General features: G+C 41.7%; 1 protein-coding gene across 4 annotated transcripts in view; it reads right to left on the reverse strand.

Moving 5' to 3' along the window:
* The window catches only part of PRIMA1 (proline rich membrane anchor 1), a 52,627-nt gene that overhangs the window by 7,675 nt on the left and 27,149 nt on the right, over positions 1-17,803 (reverse strand). For 2 of the 4 annotated variants that reach the window (XM_042047568.1, XM_042047567.1), the window contains exons 3-4: positions 14,058-14,187; positions 2,623-2,717 (exon numbers count right to left, since the gene is read on the reverse strand). In XM_042047568.1, the coding sequence (XP_041903502.1) occupies positions 2,623-2,717; positions 14,058-14,187 (225 nt within the window). The remainder of the gene's footprint in view (positions 1-2,622; positions 2,718-14,057; positions 14,188-17,803) is intronic. The other 2 variants (XM_042047569.1, XM_042047570.1) reach the window with 1 other exon arrangement.

Genomic DNA, 17,803 nt, shown 5'->3' on the forward strand with positions numbered 1-17,803 from the left:
GGAAACATAGTTTTTGGCCCTTTATCATGTCTAGTCACAAAACTTAGTTGGTATATTTGACAAAACCCTCCTTGCCAGCTTTGGCTACTGTGTAAATTTGGCACAGACCTACTGTTTGTAAGGCAATTGTGTGGTAGAGTACTAGGAGAGAGCTACACCTCGTGTCCCACTTGTACACACTTCAGAAAATCTCTATCTATGACTACTCAGACAAGATCAAGTAAAACCAGGGCAGACTATTTATTTAATAATGACTTTATCACGCCTCATTATAGGCTTAAAGAAGTGTTGAGAAGAGTTAAGATCACTTAGACATGGAAATAGAAGTTTTGTCCAGAACAGTAAACTGCAATAGTTTAAAACTCACAGTGCAAACGACATTTCATACACTTATGGGTGCTTCATGCTTGAAAAGGATGAGAATTTAGAATAAAAACTGATTTTGTAAGACATCCTGAGTGTTGTAAACCTGTTTCTACTGCCTACCTCCATAGCAATGTCTCAACAGTGCCAGTGCATCAAGTCCAGCATCTGGGAAGGCTGGGTTCCAAGGAAATCCAATCAAGCTATGAAGGGATGACCTTGGGCTGGCAGTAGAGACATGACAGGATCTCAAATTCACCTCCTTCTGGGGTTCCCATACCCGACTCAGCACTGCCAGGAGACACCTGTCTCCACTTGCGGATTTGCTGCCCTAGATTATTCTCTGGGGAAATACATATCCTATTTCTTCCCAAACAGGAATAGAGTGTCATTATTATTTTCAAATATAGTTAGAGGAAGAAAGACTGTTTTTTTGGTGTCCATTGTGGGAGGGAATGACCAGTGCTCAGAGGACCAAGCGGTGGTACAAAATTGTAAATTGTAAAAGCCACCTGCAAAAATCTCTCTATATATACATATATACATGAAAGATTGCAGTGTATGGGTATCAGTATCAAATGACAAAGATTTTACCAAAGCTGAAAGCTATGAGGCATCTCTGTACTGTCATTGCACAGCTGTACCTGTGCGAATGCACAAGGTACCCATGCCAAAAATCCCTGCGTGTTTTCAGTTCTTCTCAGGAAGGTGACTTCAGTAGCACGTAAAGAACTTGTCTCTCTCCTCACTGCTGTTTCACCCCTGAACAAAGCTCTCTGGACAGCCCCATTTGGCAGCCCCACTGCTGGTGCTGGCATGTGCCGGGTTGAGCGTGTGCCTGCTGATCCCTGGGGAAAAGTGGCTGAGGGGAGGTGGCAAATCAGTGAGCTGTTCCACTTACATGCACAATGATTTCAAAGCTCTTCTCCATAATGATATTTCATTAGCTATCAACACATAAAAGATAATGATTTTCAATAAAATTTGGTCTCATACAACTCATCCGTTTCCTTCATAGGCTTTGTCTAGCCTCAGGGGACGTATAAATAGAAATACCCAGAAATATCCAAGCTACCTACATACCAGCAGAGATCAAGCTGCAGTGGCATCTTCCTGGGTTACAAAAAGTTGTCCAAGAATCAGGGTGAATATCTGTGTAGTTTATTTTCACTCAGTTTTATCTCCAGGACTAGGATGCTAGCAGTACCTGTTTAGAGCTCTTGGCTAGACTTCACTGCTGGAAGCCCAGATAAGATGATGTGTAGGCTGTAGTCACACTTCAAATACATCCTTATTTAGCAGACAGGAATGGAAGAATAAATTTTGTAATGTTATTCAATTACTAGACCATCAATCTACATAATCTGAATGTTTATAAGAACATAAAGAACATGAATGGAGGCTGTTTACATCTCAGTACTGGGGCACTCATCCAAAAACTGTTTGGTTCATGCTGGCCATCAGTTATCAGAGGTGAATCACTTTCCACAAGAGCAACTGGTGGGAGAAGAAAAGTTGCTTTCTAAGACTGGTTTGTGAAGAGGACTCCTGCTAGAGGAGCTCAGTGCACTGACAACAGTTGCTTTCAGGGACACAGCCATTACATTTGTGTGCAGCCACACACAAGGAGCCTTGCTGGTGCTGGCTGGTGGCCAGCCTGGTGCTATGGCTCAGACATATGGGGCTCAGGTTGGAGGAGGACATTTCTCTGGTCAAAGTCTTCAGAATCATGGAAGGAGTCACATTCTGACTTCTACCTTTAACTGCCTCAGAGAGACAAGAAAAAATCAGTCTGGATATATTTTATTTGATAATGTAAAGACAGAAGTCAAAGAAAAAACCTTAATGATGAAAATTCTCTGGAACCTTAGTTTTTCTCTATTAAATTAGTTAACGGCCATATGTGGACCATCTCTCTGTCCAGAAAACAGGCAGTACACTATTCATTACTCGTAGGAAGAGGTTACAGGCTCTCCTACCTCCCACATACAAAGCAAATGTTTTACAGTTATAATAAAAAGCAGCTCCATCTGGACAACTTTTAGCAGCTCACACACTACTGCTCAGTGTTTGTCTCCCAAGGCTTTTACATGTATCCCCCATATTCCCATCTCCACTCAGGTAAGTTAGATAGTCCAGCATCTAAAAGACCAACAAACAGTCTTGCCCCTGTGTTTATTACTTTTTATCACAATATATAATATTTTTAACTTACTCTTCCAAACTAGAAAGTGTTTCAAGTATCTTGGATGATATTACCTGCAGCATTTGGAAGGACTGTGTATACAGGGTGTTTTTCAGTTTTAGATATTTGATGGAGTTCTCCTTCCTCAAGCTGCATTGCCCCTTTGCTCCTTATGAAAACAAATAAAAAGTCTTTTGTGAATTAGAAAAGGCCATTCTTTCCCTAGAGACCTTTGAGTAATTCAGTCTTAGCCAAACTGAACCAGTGGTCAGATGATAAATAATATTTACAAGAGCAAGTACCCATACATTTTTTAACATCTTCAGACCTTTTCTGTGCAAGTGCTCTGCATAGTGCTAGGACAATTATGCAAAAGGAAAAAGTCTCTTTCACAGCTCTGGAAATCACGTTGCAGGATAGCTTAACGTAACTCCAAGATACCATCTCCCAGGGAGAGCTTCTTTTCTGACTGTTCACAAAAGCACTTTGAAGCCTGCGATTTACAGTGAACTCGGCTCTGCCTCAAAGCCAATTTTAGCTGACCAGTTTCTGGAGTATATTTAAGCAAGCCCTGCTGGCATGTGGGCGATTTCTGTTTTGGGATGGTTCACACTGAAATTCCCCTCTCTGTTCATGGATTGAGCCTTGCTGAGTGTTTCTCCCAGGGAAAAAAAAAATCCATACTGCTCTGCAGCCATTCATCAGCACTTAGAGATTCCCTGAGCTGGTGCACTCAGGCTGCAGAGCATTGGGGGCAGATCTCTTTCTGCAGAACTGCACCTCTCTCAGCCTGCTGAAGTCACTCTGGGTATGTCTAAAGGGAGGGTTTGGACTGTTCAGATTGCAAGTAATTGCAGTATATTGCTGAGCCGCATGTGAAATTTAAGAAGTGGAGTTTAGTCTTCATTTATTTTCAGCAGTGCAAAGTCAGAGTAATTCCACAGACTTTGTTGGACTTGAGGAGGATTTGTTCTGATGTTACACAGGAAGAAGATCTGTCCCTGCGAGACAAAGGGGATGGATGCAATCCCATTTCCTACTAAGTCTTCAATTAAGCTAACTTCAGAATTATGCTCCTACACGAAACCAATCTTAAGGAAGAGAAGCAGCTTTATTATTAGGATACTGGACAATTAACCAACATAATTGATAAAAGTACTTTCAGTGACCCCTCACATAATAACCCATTCTTTGCATTCCCTCTAATGATCTTTAAAAGGTTTTATTGACTGGAGGGATATTACAGCTGACATTATCTGCTCTCAGTGTAGAATACACTGTCAATATGTTTTGATTATAAAAGCAGAAAAATGAATGGGACTACTGCAAAAAAATGAACTCACGATGCCAGCTTCTTAGCCTGGCAAAAAGCTACTAAACAAAATAAAAATGTTTAAAAAAACCCAACCCACCGCCCCCCCCCAAAAAAAAAAAAAAAAAAAAAAGACACATTAAATGCATGGAATGAATGCACCTTCAAACAAAGCCAAGACATGTCTGGAAGATGGTCATGGCCATGGCCATGCCTGGCAGTGGACTATGGGGATGAGCTGGGCACACTCCTGCTCCTCAAAGGCCTGTCTTGTGCAGAGCAGTGCAGGCAGCTAAGGCACAGTCATGGAACTCAGTTCATGGGGCACCACGCTCTGCTAAGCAACACAGAAGCAGCCTGGCATTGGAAATATTTATGCTCCACCCAGAAAAATGGGCTTATTTGTAACTCTACTGCATTAGGCATGATCTGTCCCCACAAAACTGAGGCATGCATGTTCTCACAGGTGCTGGCATGAGGGCAACAAACTTATCTGCCACTCTGTAATACAAAAACACCAGTGGAATCCCAAACCTACATATCTCAGTTCTTTAAAATTCTCTAGACCTTCTGGAACAGATTGAACAACTATTCAATGCTTGCTATCTTCCAAGTGCTTAACAAACATTAACTAGGAAAACTGGAGAAACATTAGAAGGTGTCCTTACAAAAAGATATCCATACTGGAAGGAAAAGTGGAGGAGGAAAAAGGAACAGGAATCCCCTACCATGTTTGCAAAATGAATGGCTGTTGGTGCCTGTGCTCTGGGTCAGGGAGGGCATCATTACTAAAAAAATGTGGGGTTGGAATAATAAGGGACAGAAAGAGGAGATGAGCAAGGGCTGGTCTTCACGGCTCTCTTGCTCTCTCTCAAGGACAGTATGTCTCTCACCAATCAAGTGACTGTAGATACTGCCATTTTAGGCAATGGACTTTTCCATCCCCCAAATTATGCTACTTTGTGTCCAGATTTTTTGCCAAATGCAGATAGCTACCTTGCCATTTAATCACTGTCAAACATAGGCAACAACTTAAATGATGGACTTGATCCATACAGAAGAATGAGGCTACTGCTATTTCACAGAACCATTTAAATATAATTTCACAACATTATTTAAATAGTATGATTAATTTCTGTGCAGATGTACAAAAATTCTCTACAGATTTTCTGTTACAGAAATGTCTTTGAAAGAAGAGTGTCTGCAACACAAATAAATGCAAGGAGCTGAGAAGAAAATTAAAACTTGTAAAATTAACTGACCTTTGCAGCTATCTAGATCACTTTGCATTTGAGGCAATCTGTCTCTGCCTTCAACCAGACTGAGACCACTGATTTTCATGCAGCTGCTTCTGGCTTTCTCCACTCACAATGAAGAGTCTGCACAGCCAGACCTTGCTCTTTCAAGGATAAATGCAAACCCAACGTCCATGGATTGCACAGCATGGTCCCAGCCTTCCCAAGTTCCAGGTGTGCCGTGGGGCAAGTCTATGAAGAGGTAAGTCCTGCTCACCATGATGTCTATGCAAAGATTTGGTTTTGTGCAGTTTTAGACAATTGTAACTGGGGACAATTTCTGAGGAAGAATTTGAGTTTAGCCAGTCTCCACACTGGCTTCTCAGGGCTCAGAGCAAGTGAAGGGAAGAACCTACAGTTCCAGCTGCTTGAGAGTATTAACATTTTTCATAAGGTTTCATGCCACTGCCTCAAAAAGCAGACACCAAAGGCAACGCAATTTCTCCATGTGGGTCCTCTTTTCAGGGTCTCTTTCAAAGGCCGGAATGAGGAATGATCCTATTTTCCCACTCTTACCTTGCACACAGCTGGGATGAGATTCTTTACATACACACATCACACCCCTCTGTCAGTGCTTCGCTCCATCACCTGGCGTTAGCCTGGGGAATGGGGCCTGTGGTGCTCCCCCCGACAAACACTCTCTGACATGGCTAATTAACCAGCAGCTCTCCAAGAAGGACAAACCAGTAGCATTGTTCTCCAGCCCAGCCACACCAGCAAGGCTGGCCATATGCCTGCTGAGTGAGGGGATGCTGGAGGGAGAGTGAGGGAAGGGTGTGGTGGAGCAGGATCACCCCAGCAGGTGCCATCTTCTCCTATTCCCAGCCCTGCCCACGCTGACCTACTGCATGTCTCGCCTTCATGGCAAGGCTCTCCGAGCAGGGAGCTGTGTGCTGCTTAGCAACCCCGCAGCACGATACATACTGAGCAGTCAGTACAGGGGTTGCAGAGAAGGAAGGACAGATATAGCAGAAATCAGACCGTGCAGCCGCTCCAGCAGCGGCAGCACAGGTCCAAAAAGCTCAGGTGTGGCTGTGATTGATGTGTACCCCATGAGTGTCACAGATATGCAGAGGGGGACCCTGTCTGTACCTTTTCCCTCTGGACAATGTGGTTGTAGGGCAGCGAACAAGGCAGCACAGCAAGGTGAGGGGGTGTGAGATGTGCTGTCCCTTCAGCTGGGACCCTCAAAACCAGCTCCACTCAGCAGGACCTGCAGTTGTTCAGCCAGTGGAGAAATCAGGCTTTACTGCTTTTACTCAAAATGCACTGCAAATCCTTTGCAGAAAGCAAAAGGCAGCAATAAGGCCACCAAGAAGGTTTCTATGGGATTCTTTTTGTGCAGAGGAAATTTCTGGGTGATAAGGAGCTGGAGTACAGATCTACACCCTCACCCTACTACCATGGGTACAATTTTCTCTGAGTCATAAAAATATTGACCCAGGAACTGCAGGCTTCTGCTGCTGGGTTCTTGCAGGTTGTAAAAACACAGTCCTGAGCTCAGATACTCCAGATAATCAAGAGAAAAAGTTTCTTCAAATGTCTCAGCACACTGTGCTGGCTATGCCTCAGCCACAGCTGTGGCTGTTCACTAACAGGGTCAGCCACAAGCACCCTCACATCAGCTTGCAAAAACTATGACTGGCTTAAAAACTAAATGAATGCCTAAGAAAATTTTATTTCTTTGTCTTTAGGAAAAAATGTAATAAAAACATCATGGTGAACCTGGCACCTCTCCTATATGTTTCAAAGCTCTAGTATTAACTTTTATCTTCTATTTGTGTTGGGTTAAATCCAAAATGCTGCAACCAATAGAATTACACCAGCATGAGCATTATATTCTGTCACAAGTGTGTAAAATCCACCCATGAATATCAGAGTTGCACTGAGGCAGTAACTCTCAACAATACTTGGCTGTATGGGTCGACTTCTGCCCATTTGATGTGGCACTCTCACCTGCAGTAGAAAACAAGAAATGGCAAGTTTGTTTCTGGTGATAATGAAAAATTAATTTGTCACAGGACAGACCATAATTCTCTACAGATTTCTCTTGGCATCTTTGTCAATATATCACAAATTAGGAGTGAACAAGTGCCAAATGATCCATAAGAGAGTATTCTGTGAAACACTTGGACCACTTGTTTTATGCTAAAGACTAAAGCCTCCTGGAGGCTTTCAGTGTTCCTGGCTATGAGAAACAGTGGGGCATTTTATCCATTTATGACCACAAACTTTCTCCCTAGCAGAATTTGTGAGTTTGTATAACTTAGAAGAGACAACGAAATCCTGCCCTACAACAGTTACAAACACATGTAGTACTTATAAAAGTCCCAGACTGACAGCACTGGAGAGCAGATCCTTCTGCTTTTCTGACCAACACATTCTGCACAGACAACTGCAAAACAAACTGTTCTGCACAGCAGTGCCCATGTGGCTTGGCTCAGCCATCTCTCCAAGTAAAAGGCTATTTTATCTACTTCAGTCATCAGCCTTGAGCTGTCCAGGGAGCCTAACAAATAGTTGCAATACTTTTGCTATTCTACTTAAAAAATGACGCCAATCCTCCTTCATCTTGATGCACCTAAAAAGCATCAGGCAGCACCAGCTATTAGCCCCCTGTCCAAAACCCCCAGTGATGCCACTGAATGAGCAGAATAAATACAGCAGAGCTCTGGCATCTCCAGTGGGCTTGGGTCAAGCTGTAAAGCTCTTCAACAGCTTGTCTCATAAACACCACCCTGGAAATTGCTGTACAACCAACATCCAGACTTCAATACTGTTTGGGAGAATAACTGATTTTCCTTGTATTAGCCCTCAGTTTTCATCAAGCAAGGCTACATTTAGTTTAGTAAATAGTGATAAATTTGAAAGAACACAAGAAAACCAACAAAAACTCTCCATCCATGAAGATACTTAAAACCCAGCAGGATACAAACATAAGCAAGCTGCTCTAGTTGACTCTGCTAGAGCAGAAGTTTGGATTGGATGCTTTCAAGTGGTCCCTGCCAACCTCAACCATCCTGTGATTCTAAAAGCTCATTTCTTGATGATTAGAAAATGGGATCTCCTGCAGGAAGATTGGTTGCCCAGGGTATTTAAATTGTCTTTAGTAGGTCATCTGCAGCCTTGTTCCAAGGACGGGAGTCAATTCACTACTGGGAGATGATTAGGCATACAGGCTAAGCAACACATGGGGATGTTGGGCTTTGGTTAGAGGTGACAGAAGACCTGGACAGTGATGGTCAGGGGTAGATACTAATCCTGTTGTTGATAAACATCAACATTCAGACAGGGGAATCAGGCCACAATGCAAAGGTCTCTTCCTTACTTTTCCAAAATGTTCAAGTCTGCCTTTCTCTCAGCTGCCCTCAGTAACTTTCCCAAGGTCTTTCAATGAAGACTCTATTCCCTTTTCAATGGCGCTTCTTAGGGATTGATCCCTTTTGCAGAGCTGAACTGGTCTGACATCAATGAATTGCATCAAAGACACAGAGATCTGCCCCCACAGATCATCTTCTTCCCTTTGGGTGTCTCCCACTCAAACAGTACTTCTAAACATATCTTTTCCACCAACTATCTCACTCTATCTTCTGAGTGATTACTGTCTTTCCCTGCACCTGCTGAGAATTAAGGCACCATTTCAGTACAAACTCCTCTAATGTGTCAGGGAGAATAGGAGACATTAACAATTTCAATTCACCTTGACCTGTCATCAGTCATGCTGTGAATTGCTCTTCAAAGCAATTAAGCACGTTTAGGATTCTGTCTTCTCTGCTCAGGTTAAACAGCACCGTTTTGTTGCAATTAATATTGATTTTGGACGACATCATGCTTGGCCTCAGTGGCTCATAGCAGATGACCATGTAGAGGACTACAGAGTTCTTGCTCTTTGGGGGAGTGAGTGGTACAAAATTGGCTGGGGGAGAAGTGCAGGGCCATGGCCTGTTTAGTGGGACACAAACCCCTGCTCCATGGGACACCTTCACCACAGCTCCCACTGCCAGTTCTTGGCCTCTTTAAGAAGGTCTCAGTGTCCTCCCTTCACAAGTATATTGTTAAACAAAGCCAAATTTCAGATCTTTGCTCCCGCTTCTGAAACTAGACTTTGCAGTATACAGGGACCATAAATCATACACAAATGATAAGCACCCTAAAAATACCTGAGCAATGAATTTTAAGACAGTTTAAATATGACCTGTCATTTTATTTCAGTACAATATTTTCTTTCATTTAATTATTATTTGAAGGTGAACTCAGCACCTATGTAAGGAAGTGCCTATGTAGGCATTTATAGTACCTTTCTCTCAGGCTATGAGACATATAAAACAGTGGCTTCACAAAGTTAGAAGAGTGAATAAAAGGTGTATCATGTAAAACTTGGCTATCATCAACCCACTTTCCCTGCTGACTTAGCAGGAGAGCTTTTTTGGCAGCAAACCCTGCAGTACATCTGAGAACAGATGTATCCATCCTATCTGAAATCCAGCAGAACCAAGGAGCCACATCACTAAGCACAATGAACTGCTCATGGGTCATCTCAGACTGCAGGGGAGTTCCAGAGACACTGAGTAGATGTTTTTCGCATGTTGGAAAGCCATCTGAAACACTCCCTGCCAGGTTGAATAGCTGGCACATCACTTGTCATGAAGACCAGGATGCTCAGCCTTGCTTTCTCCTTCGAGCTTTGACAGATGGCTCCGTTATCTTAATTTCATACAGGGAGCCAGGGATTTATTTTTTCCTCTTATGTAAATATCTTACTCCCCTCACAGACAGTGACACACCAGTGAGCTGCAGAAATAGGATTACACACTGCATGTCCTGCTCTCCCCCATCTCAGTTGCTTATTTACCAAACAACTCTCATTAATCCTCTTTACTGTGTTTACTTCCCACTTCCCTCTAGTCTTACTGTCTTACTATTATTCCGGTACTTGCAGATGTTAAAAAAAGCTTAAGAAACAGTCACCTCCAGAGCTGATTAAAATTGAATTCCATTGATTGTTTTTTAATTCACACCAGATGAAGGTTTGTTAGAGCTGCTGGCATTCACGGTGCACTTGCCCAACCCAAAAATCACATAATACTGAAATGATCCAGCCTTCTCCACCCTGTGTTAGTTTATGAATCGTCTTTGGACTTCCTGCTTTTACTTCTTGATTACAGTTTTTCGGGGAAAGAGTGAGAATGGCAGGCTTTTACAGACAAAGACATGGTAGAAAATTACTTGGACATATCTAGATTTTGAAGCAGTTATTCATCTGCTCTTTTTATGTGTTACAGAAATCCCTGGTAGTGGGATCACTTTTTTTATCCATGAAATGTATGGAAAAGTCCCACTGCTTACACTGAGGCTGAGTCCCAGCCAGTGATCAAGCCTGTCCCAGAAATCTATGAATGTCACAGATGGTGCTAACTGACTATTGCTATTTTTTTTCTGATGTGCTATGGAAAAGATTCTTAAGAGAAAATTCACATTTTTTTAAAAAGTGGAAATACCCCTCTAACACAAAGACCATAGAAAATAGCTGGTTTTCCACTGCCAAACTGAGTGTGCTATCATCACATAACCATGCTCCAGCACAACATAATATCACCTGGGGTCTCCTCTGGTGCTTGATCTATTCAGCAACACACATCTGTACCTGGTGTGCCAGTCATGTGTCCAATGCTGCAGTCACCAGCAACACAAAGATGAAACTTAGAAGTTGCTTGAAGCACCTTTGAAGTATCACTCCATAGGTATCTTCCCAGAGTTCAACCCATCTGAGTATTAACGCTGATGGATGCAATTTGGTGAAAGTTCCCTCATAGACCAGAGAGGTCAAATCCAATCACTGGAATGGATTTCAGCATTTCTTGTGACCATTTCATATTGGGAGAACCTGAGTATTTCCAGGGTAGATGCAGGGATGGAGGTAGTAGCGTACTTGCTTGGTTCAGGTAGTTATTATATACAAAGAAGCACCAATCCACTAGGTTGTATTTTATTACAAATCGCCTTAGTGCCTAAAATTGGTGGTACGCTGAAGTTTTAGTTTTTATGAGGGAAAACTAACTACCCCAGGAGACACAGTTTATATATAGATTGAATAAAAACACAGTTGAGTTATGATACCTCGAGGACAGTCACTACCTCTCTTCCTGCTACAGAAAAGCAGACATAAGAGAGTTTGACTGGGTCTGGCCCTTTGAAACAGTAAATGAGATTTCAACTTAAGCACAATAGGATTTTTCTTTTTCTTTTTGCTTCAAATTTGATTCTTATGAAAGTGAGGGATTAATACAACAGATCCAGACTTAATGCAAATAAATCCCTGCCTGCACTTTCCTACTGGAGCATTTAACCCTTGTTACACCCTACAACCAGATGACTGCTGTTACTTCATTCTTTGGCACCTCTTCAGTGGTGGTAGGAGACATTTGTCAGAGGTGCTGCAGTGACAGAAATACCAGTTCCAGGAGATATGCAGGAAGAAGGGCCCAGGAGGAGCATAGAGGAGAGCTGGTGGGATGAGGGTGTGAGAAAGGACTGGGAAGAGCATGGTTATGGAGCTTACAGCTGGGAACACAGTGGAAGAACTCTTGGCTTCAGCATCACCCGTATTAATCCCCTTACTCTTTCTCTAGTCACTTCTACCTTCCAGCAAAAAACAAAATGAAGGATTTCTCACACTAGCTAAAGCAAATTCAGCTCAACAATACGTGATAATACTGTGTTGAAGGCAGAGATGCTTTTCTTGTGAACCACCTGATCTTATTTCCCAGCATTTATTGACAGATATCTTTTACAGTGGATCAAGAAACCTGAACTACTGGGGAATGCTGCCAGGCCCTTTAGGGATTCTTTTAGCAGAGCTGTTTTAGGAAGGACTCATTGATGAAAAGAAATGCTCTAGTTACCCTGTAAAATTATAATTAATAAGATTTTCTTTCATAGCTGTCCATCCCACATCTGAGCAGTTTTTAGCTTAGCATTTGTCAGCAGTGTGAATGTCAAAAATAAGAAGATCTAAGAGGAATTTTCCCTCTTCTCTGAGCCTAATGCCTGTTCAAGCAGCTGACTTGTAGGTTGATATTCATGCAGTTGACAAATAATGGGTGTCTTCATCAAGTATCAGTATTACCCTTTACTGACACGAAGCATGGAACTGTTATGTGAATTCCTCAAACCTTTGCAAGGCAGCTCTAAATCTGTCGCTTTAAATTTAATTTCTATTCCTCCCATCTATTTCTCCCATCTACCAGCATCACAGTGGATTCGAAAAGCAATTCCTCACGAGGCACAAATTGCACTGGAGAGTTCCTGCTCTCATACATATATTTTGCAGCTTTGACACAAATCATTCACAGTTTGGCAGTAGGCAGACAACTACAAATGAGCAGCAATGGTAGATCAGCAACTACAAGTACAAGATTTCACACTGTGCTACCGATTCAACTGGATGCCAATCTCAGTCCTCCAGAGACAATTTTTCAAAAGTGCAGTAGCTAGAGTGAAAGCTTTCCAGATCTCCCAAAATAATAAACATTCACTTTAGCTAAACTAGAATAGCAAAGATATTTACGTAAATTTAATAAGAAATAAAATAGAGAATTTCTCTTGCTGGAATTCTCCCTTTTTGATGCCCTTTCAAATCCTGCATAAATTTTTCAACAACCACCAAACATGTCCAGTGCTCCACCACTGTGATAGCCTTGCTGAGGCTCAACAAAAATCTTGCAATCACTTTGCACGCAGATAACATTTGTCATAAAAACTATTTTCATTTATTTTCCTTTCTGCCTCACTCCAAAATATTATCACTCAGAAAGCATGAAGTTGAAAAAAACTGTCATTTAATCCAAGCTGAGATGCAGATGTCACTGCAGTGTCTCATGAGAGCTATGGATGAGCATCCTGCATTCTCTACTGCAGGCTGGGTCACCTGGATATACCAACAGCTCCCAGCCAAGATACTCAGAGTATGAAACAGTGACACCATGAACACACAGCTGTGGGGTGTCGTTAGAGCCATACTAAAAACAAAAGAGAAATGAACCTTATGCATCTGGCCTACAATTCCCACAAGTTACTTTCTCTTCTAAATCAACCCTTTGGACTTGCATTTGGAACTTTCACATGGAAATGTTAAAATTTTGACCTTTTCCACTAGAAATATGAAATGTTATTCAAGTGAAGAAATTATTTTTGCTCATATTTTTCTGTGTAACTGAAGTCAATACTTCCTAACTACTCGAGGCCTAGGCAAGTGCAGCTATTGCAAAGACAGTGAGCTGAAATGGCTACTTCACACTGTTGTACATAGGCTTCACAGAGGCTTTTACATTAAAAGAGAAAGGTTTTGAATTTTGTTCTGTAGGTTATAATTTTGAAGCAAGAATAAATTAGAAGTATGGTCTCCAAATGAAAACTACACATATTACTCAAGGCTTTGAGTTAGAAGACTTTGCACTCATTTGAAATGTCAAAATTAGTAATGGGCCTGGGCCAAGAATCTCACATCCCACATATAAATTTTGAACACTATCAGAAGTAGTGTTCAAATACAAGTAGTACAGTGTTTCCTACCTCTACACTTGGCCAAGCCAAAGCTCTCCACTTTCACCGGCAACCTGCAGTAATTTGACTTTGGGCAAGTTCTTATTAATCTGAGCACCATAACTCTATCCCATTTCTACTTTTTCTCTTCCTCATGCCCATGACTACATTGAACTACATCCTTTACACATGCAGGGTAAGGTACATGAAGTGACTTTCCAGTGAAAACTCACATTGGCTACAGGACGCCTTTTGCCTTTTGAATGTCTTTAAACTGAACAACATATTGTAAGACAAGTCTTGGGTCAGCCTCTGTGGGGCTGCATTGCCCTAAGTGCAGTAAAAGCATCTGGAGTCTTACCTTTTTATGGCTTTGTAGCAAATGATGACAACTACAAAGAGGAACACTAGTGTGGCGCAGCATACTGCAATGATAATAACCAGGCCTGGCCACCAGGTCTCTTCAGTGGGACAAAAGGTAGACTTGGGAGCTGTAAAAAGAGAGTGGAAAAATACATGAGTTCTCCCAAATCAACAGGGTATAATCAGATATGCTTCAGTCACTCACACAGTAGCACTATACCAGGACCACAGACACATGCAAAGATGTTATTTCACATTTAGGACCTGTTTCTTTCTTTTCCCCAAGCAATCAATTTTTCTTATTGGTACTAGATATTTCTTGTCATGGTCCCTAGATGACCAAGTTCTCAGTGTCAGTGTTGTCTACAACCTGGTACTCAGCACGAAGGAGAAAGGCTCATCTCTGCTACCAGTGGGAAACATCTTCTTCCTCTGCATTGGCCATCTCCCGCTGCACCAGAATTAATTTTAGAGAGGGGTATTATGCTGATAAGAGCACGTTTTCAAACCCCATTAGGAGAGGTTTGTTGGGAGACAAAGCAGTGGCTCCCAATCTGTATTGTAGTTAATATTACTGTAACCTTGGAGAGAGGAAGGGGGATTTGTTTTAAAAGAATGTGAGTTCTATTACATTTACTGATTGCTTTCAGAATATTATAGTTGACAAGCTTCTTCTCCATTAAACTACCTTTGAATTCTAAGTCACATAGTCAAGAAATGTTAACATTAAGAAATGTTAACTTGTGGAAATATAAGCTACTATTATTACATTTTTCTTATTGCATTTAGGGATAGAATTGTCCATTTAAGTACCTCTCAAAACAAGAAATATTTTGTATCTGGTGACATTTAGTTATAATATTTCCTTCAGGGCTAAGTTCTTTTTCCCATGCTTTGAGGGGACACATTTCTGGAAGGATGGTGAGTAACAGCCAATGCCATGAGCAGTACCAGTGTATTGCAGAGGGGAGAGAGAGCCTTAATGCAGCCTGTGCAGACACATAAATTCCATGAGAATTTTGGTCACCTTAAGTGACATTTAATAATGATTCAGTTGATGGGACTGTCTGTATCTACATTCTCAGCTAAGTAAGTGAGAGAATGAAATACAGAAAAAGGCTCTTTTTTGAGTCTAATTGTTAAATTTGATATTCTGAACTTCCAGTTATACACATCATAAATAGCTGAACAAGTTAAAATATGTCATCGGTCCAGTATCATTTATTGTGATTTGACATCTCCTCTGTCTCCGGTGTTTGATTAAGAAAATACATGCACATACCCTTAGATTAACATTTAATAGATTAAATAATGAATAACATGATTACTGAGAAAATTTGCTTTTTCCAGTTGCAAGATGTATAGAGGAATTGGCAACATTCACCCTGAGGAATCTGCAGGAGAGCCTTAGGAAAGGACTAGGTAAAGAACTATAAGAAGCATTAAAAATAATAAACCCAACAGCCTGACAGCCAGTGGTTCCCAGCTCCTCCTTTGACTATGTTCACTTCTAGACTGCCCCAGGAACTGAATTTCTACTTCATTATTATGTCAGTTGCAGAAGTCTGTTTTCAGGGGATAGTGGAACTCTTTATTGTGTTTTGATAAAGCTAATGATTTTAATATTCTCTGAAAGTTTTCAATTTTTTAAGATTCCAGAACAGAATGCATTTCAAAGATGACAAAATGTTTGCATGAAGGAGCAGGCAGTGTCAAGGTCAACTCTACCCTCCTGGTGCTGTCCTGAAAAACACAAAATGTTGCAGTGAAGTCAAAGGAAAAATATTGATCAGCAGGTGCCATGTAAAATTTGATGAGATCACAGAAGATGGGAGGAGTGGGGCTATCCGTCTCAAGCCCTTGTTCTTCTTCAAAGGCAGGATCGACCAAACTAGTCATAAAGCAAAATGGTGGTGAGACTGGGCTGCTCCTCAGCACAATAAATGAGACTGACTAATGGCAGAGACAGGGTATAAAGCCAGGCTTGTCACATGCCTGTATACCATGTGCTCCTTGATGGTTTATCACGGTATTTTTACATGGAGAATAAACAGATACATGTGGGATTCAATAGTAAACATTACTCCTATATGCAGTCATTAATGACAGGAAAATAATGCTAATGGGGAGGTGACTCCTAATCCACCCGGCTCAGTTCCTTTCCCCACTGGTCCAGACTGGGCACTCAAAAAGAAGCACAAGAAATCACACTGGAAGCTACCAAAGCCTGTTTCTTAGTGGCTCATGTTTTCATACAGATTTAAAAATTATTTTCTATTTCTACTCCTTATTAATGCAGTGCTAATCTTATTTTCCTTTGAAATATCCACTTCTTTTTTAATAAGTGCCTAGTTACATGTGCTTTTCTGCCTTTCTCAGTATGTGTTCACAGAGCCCTCATACCCTGGCACTTATATGTCCTTAATGCATTTCTCCTCACAATTATTCTCTGAGGAAGAGCAGAACTGCATTTCATCCCCTTATGATGATGGGAAGGCTGAGCCTGGCCTGCATGGATGACTCCTCTGTGTGCAGCCAGAAGTGTCAGCTGAGAGAGGAACTTCCCAAAGAGCCAGCAAGATGACTGGGAAGCACCATGTCTTCAGAGAGCCTCTTAGTGAGTCCCACACTGAGCTCCTGATGCTAGGGAGGTGTTGATGTCCCAGTTCCCTTGGGCTGGAGCTCACAGCTTTTCCCTGGGGCTGGGGAGGCTCTCCATCCTGTGCTTGACTCTCAGATCCCAACTTATCACCCACACTTGGCAAGGGCTGAGCCTGCAGGTGTCAATGATCTCTCAGTGATGAGAAATTATCCTGGGTGAGGGAAGCTGCAGCACCCTCTTGCAACTGTGCCATTTTGCATGGAATAGCAATGTATTTCTCAGGCACTCCCTGAAAGAGCAAAGATGTGGGTCCCAAAGCCTACTCTAAGGAGATACTGAAATCATTACAAAACACACTAAGCAGAAGATGTCCCACACTACCTATAACAATGTCAATGTCCAGTTGTTTCGCCATCTTCACCTTTGATGAAGAGCAGGAAAGTAATTCTCCTGGTTGCTTCCTTCTTTGTACCACCTCTTTCAAACACATTATAAAACTCCAAAAGCTGCATAGTTTCAGAACCAAATTGTGCCCTTTCCCATGAGTAAAGAAACAACAACCCACATACTGCTGTCATTCAGAGAGGTGTAGCTGGGGAGTGGAGGACATCCCTGGATGCCTGAAGTCCCTTTGTCATCACCACTGGGCTACTGAGAACTGAGGGCTGGCCAGCCTGGCCACAGTGGGTGTTCCCTCGGCACCCATCACCATCTCATGTGCAGCTTCAGATGCTCAGAGCATGATTGCTTCTTGGTTTGACTCATTCCTGGCTGTTCTTCACTGCTCTCAAAGTCAGCTGAATGGAGAAAATTATTTTCACAGTACAAAACAACTCAAGGAAAATTTGCTTTTTCTGCTAAACCTTGAAGTGTCGTTCTGCACGTTGAAAACGCTGCTGAGTGGAAAGTGGTAGGAAAGTGATGACATTTTAAAGAAGATAAGAAGGTTGAGTGAAGTAATCACAGCCTGACATCCTGACAGAAATCCTGCAAAAATAATGAAGATCTCATTCAATTAATAAAATATTAAAATAAATAATTGATGATAAACAGCATAGATTTAGGAAGACATCTTGTCAAACTAACTAGATATTTTCTGAGGAGATTACTAGTTGATATATAGATGTATTAGTGCTAGTGTG

Source organism: Corvus kubaryi, unplaced genomic scaffold, assembly GCF_017639235.1.
Source record: "Corvus kubaryi isolate FWS band 111438036 unplaced genomic scaffold, C.kubaryi_AGA036_p1.0 66, whole genome shotgun sequence".
NCBI classification, from domain to species: Eukaryota; Metazoa; Chordata; class Aves; order Passeriformes; family Corvidae; genus Corvus; species Corvus kubaryi.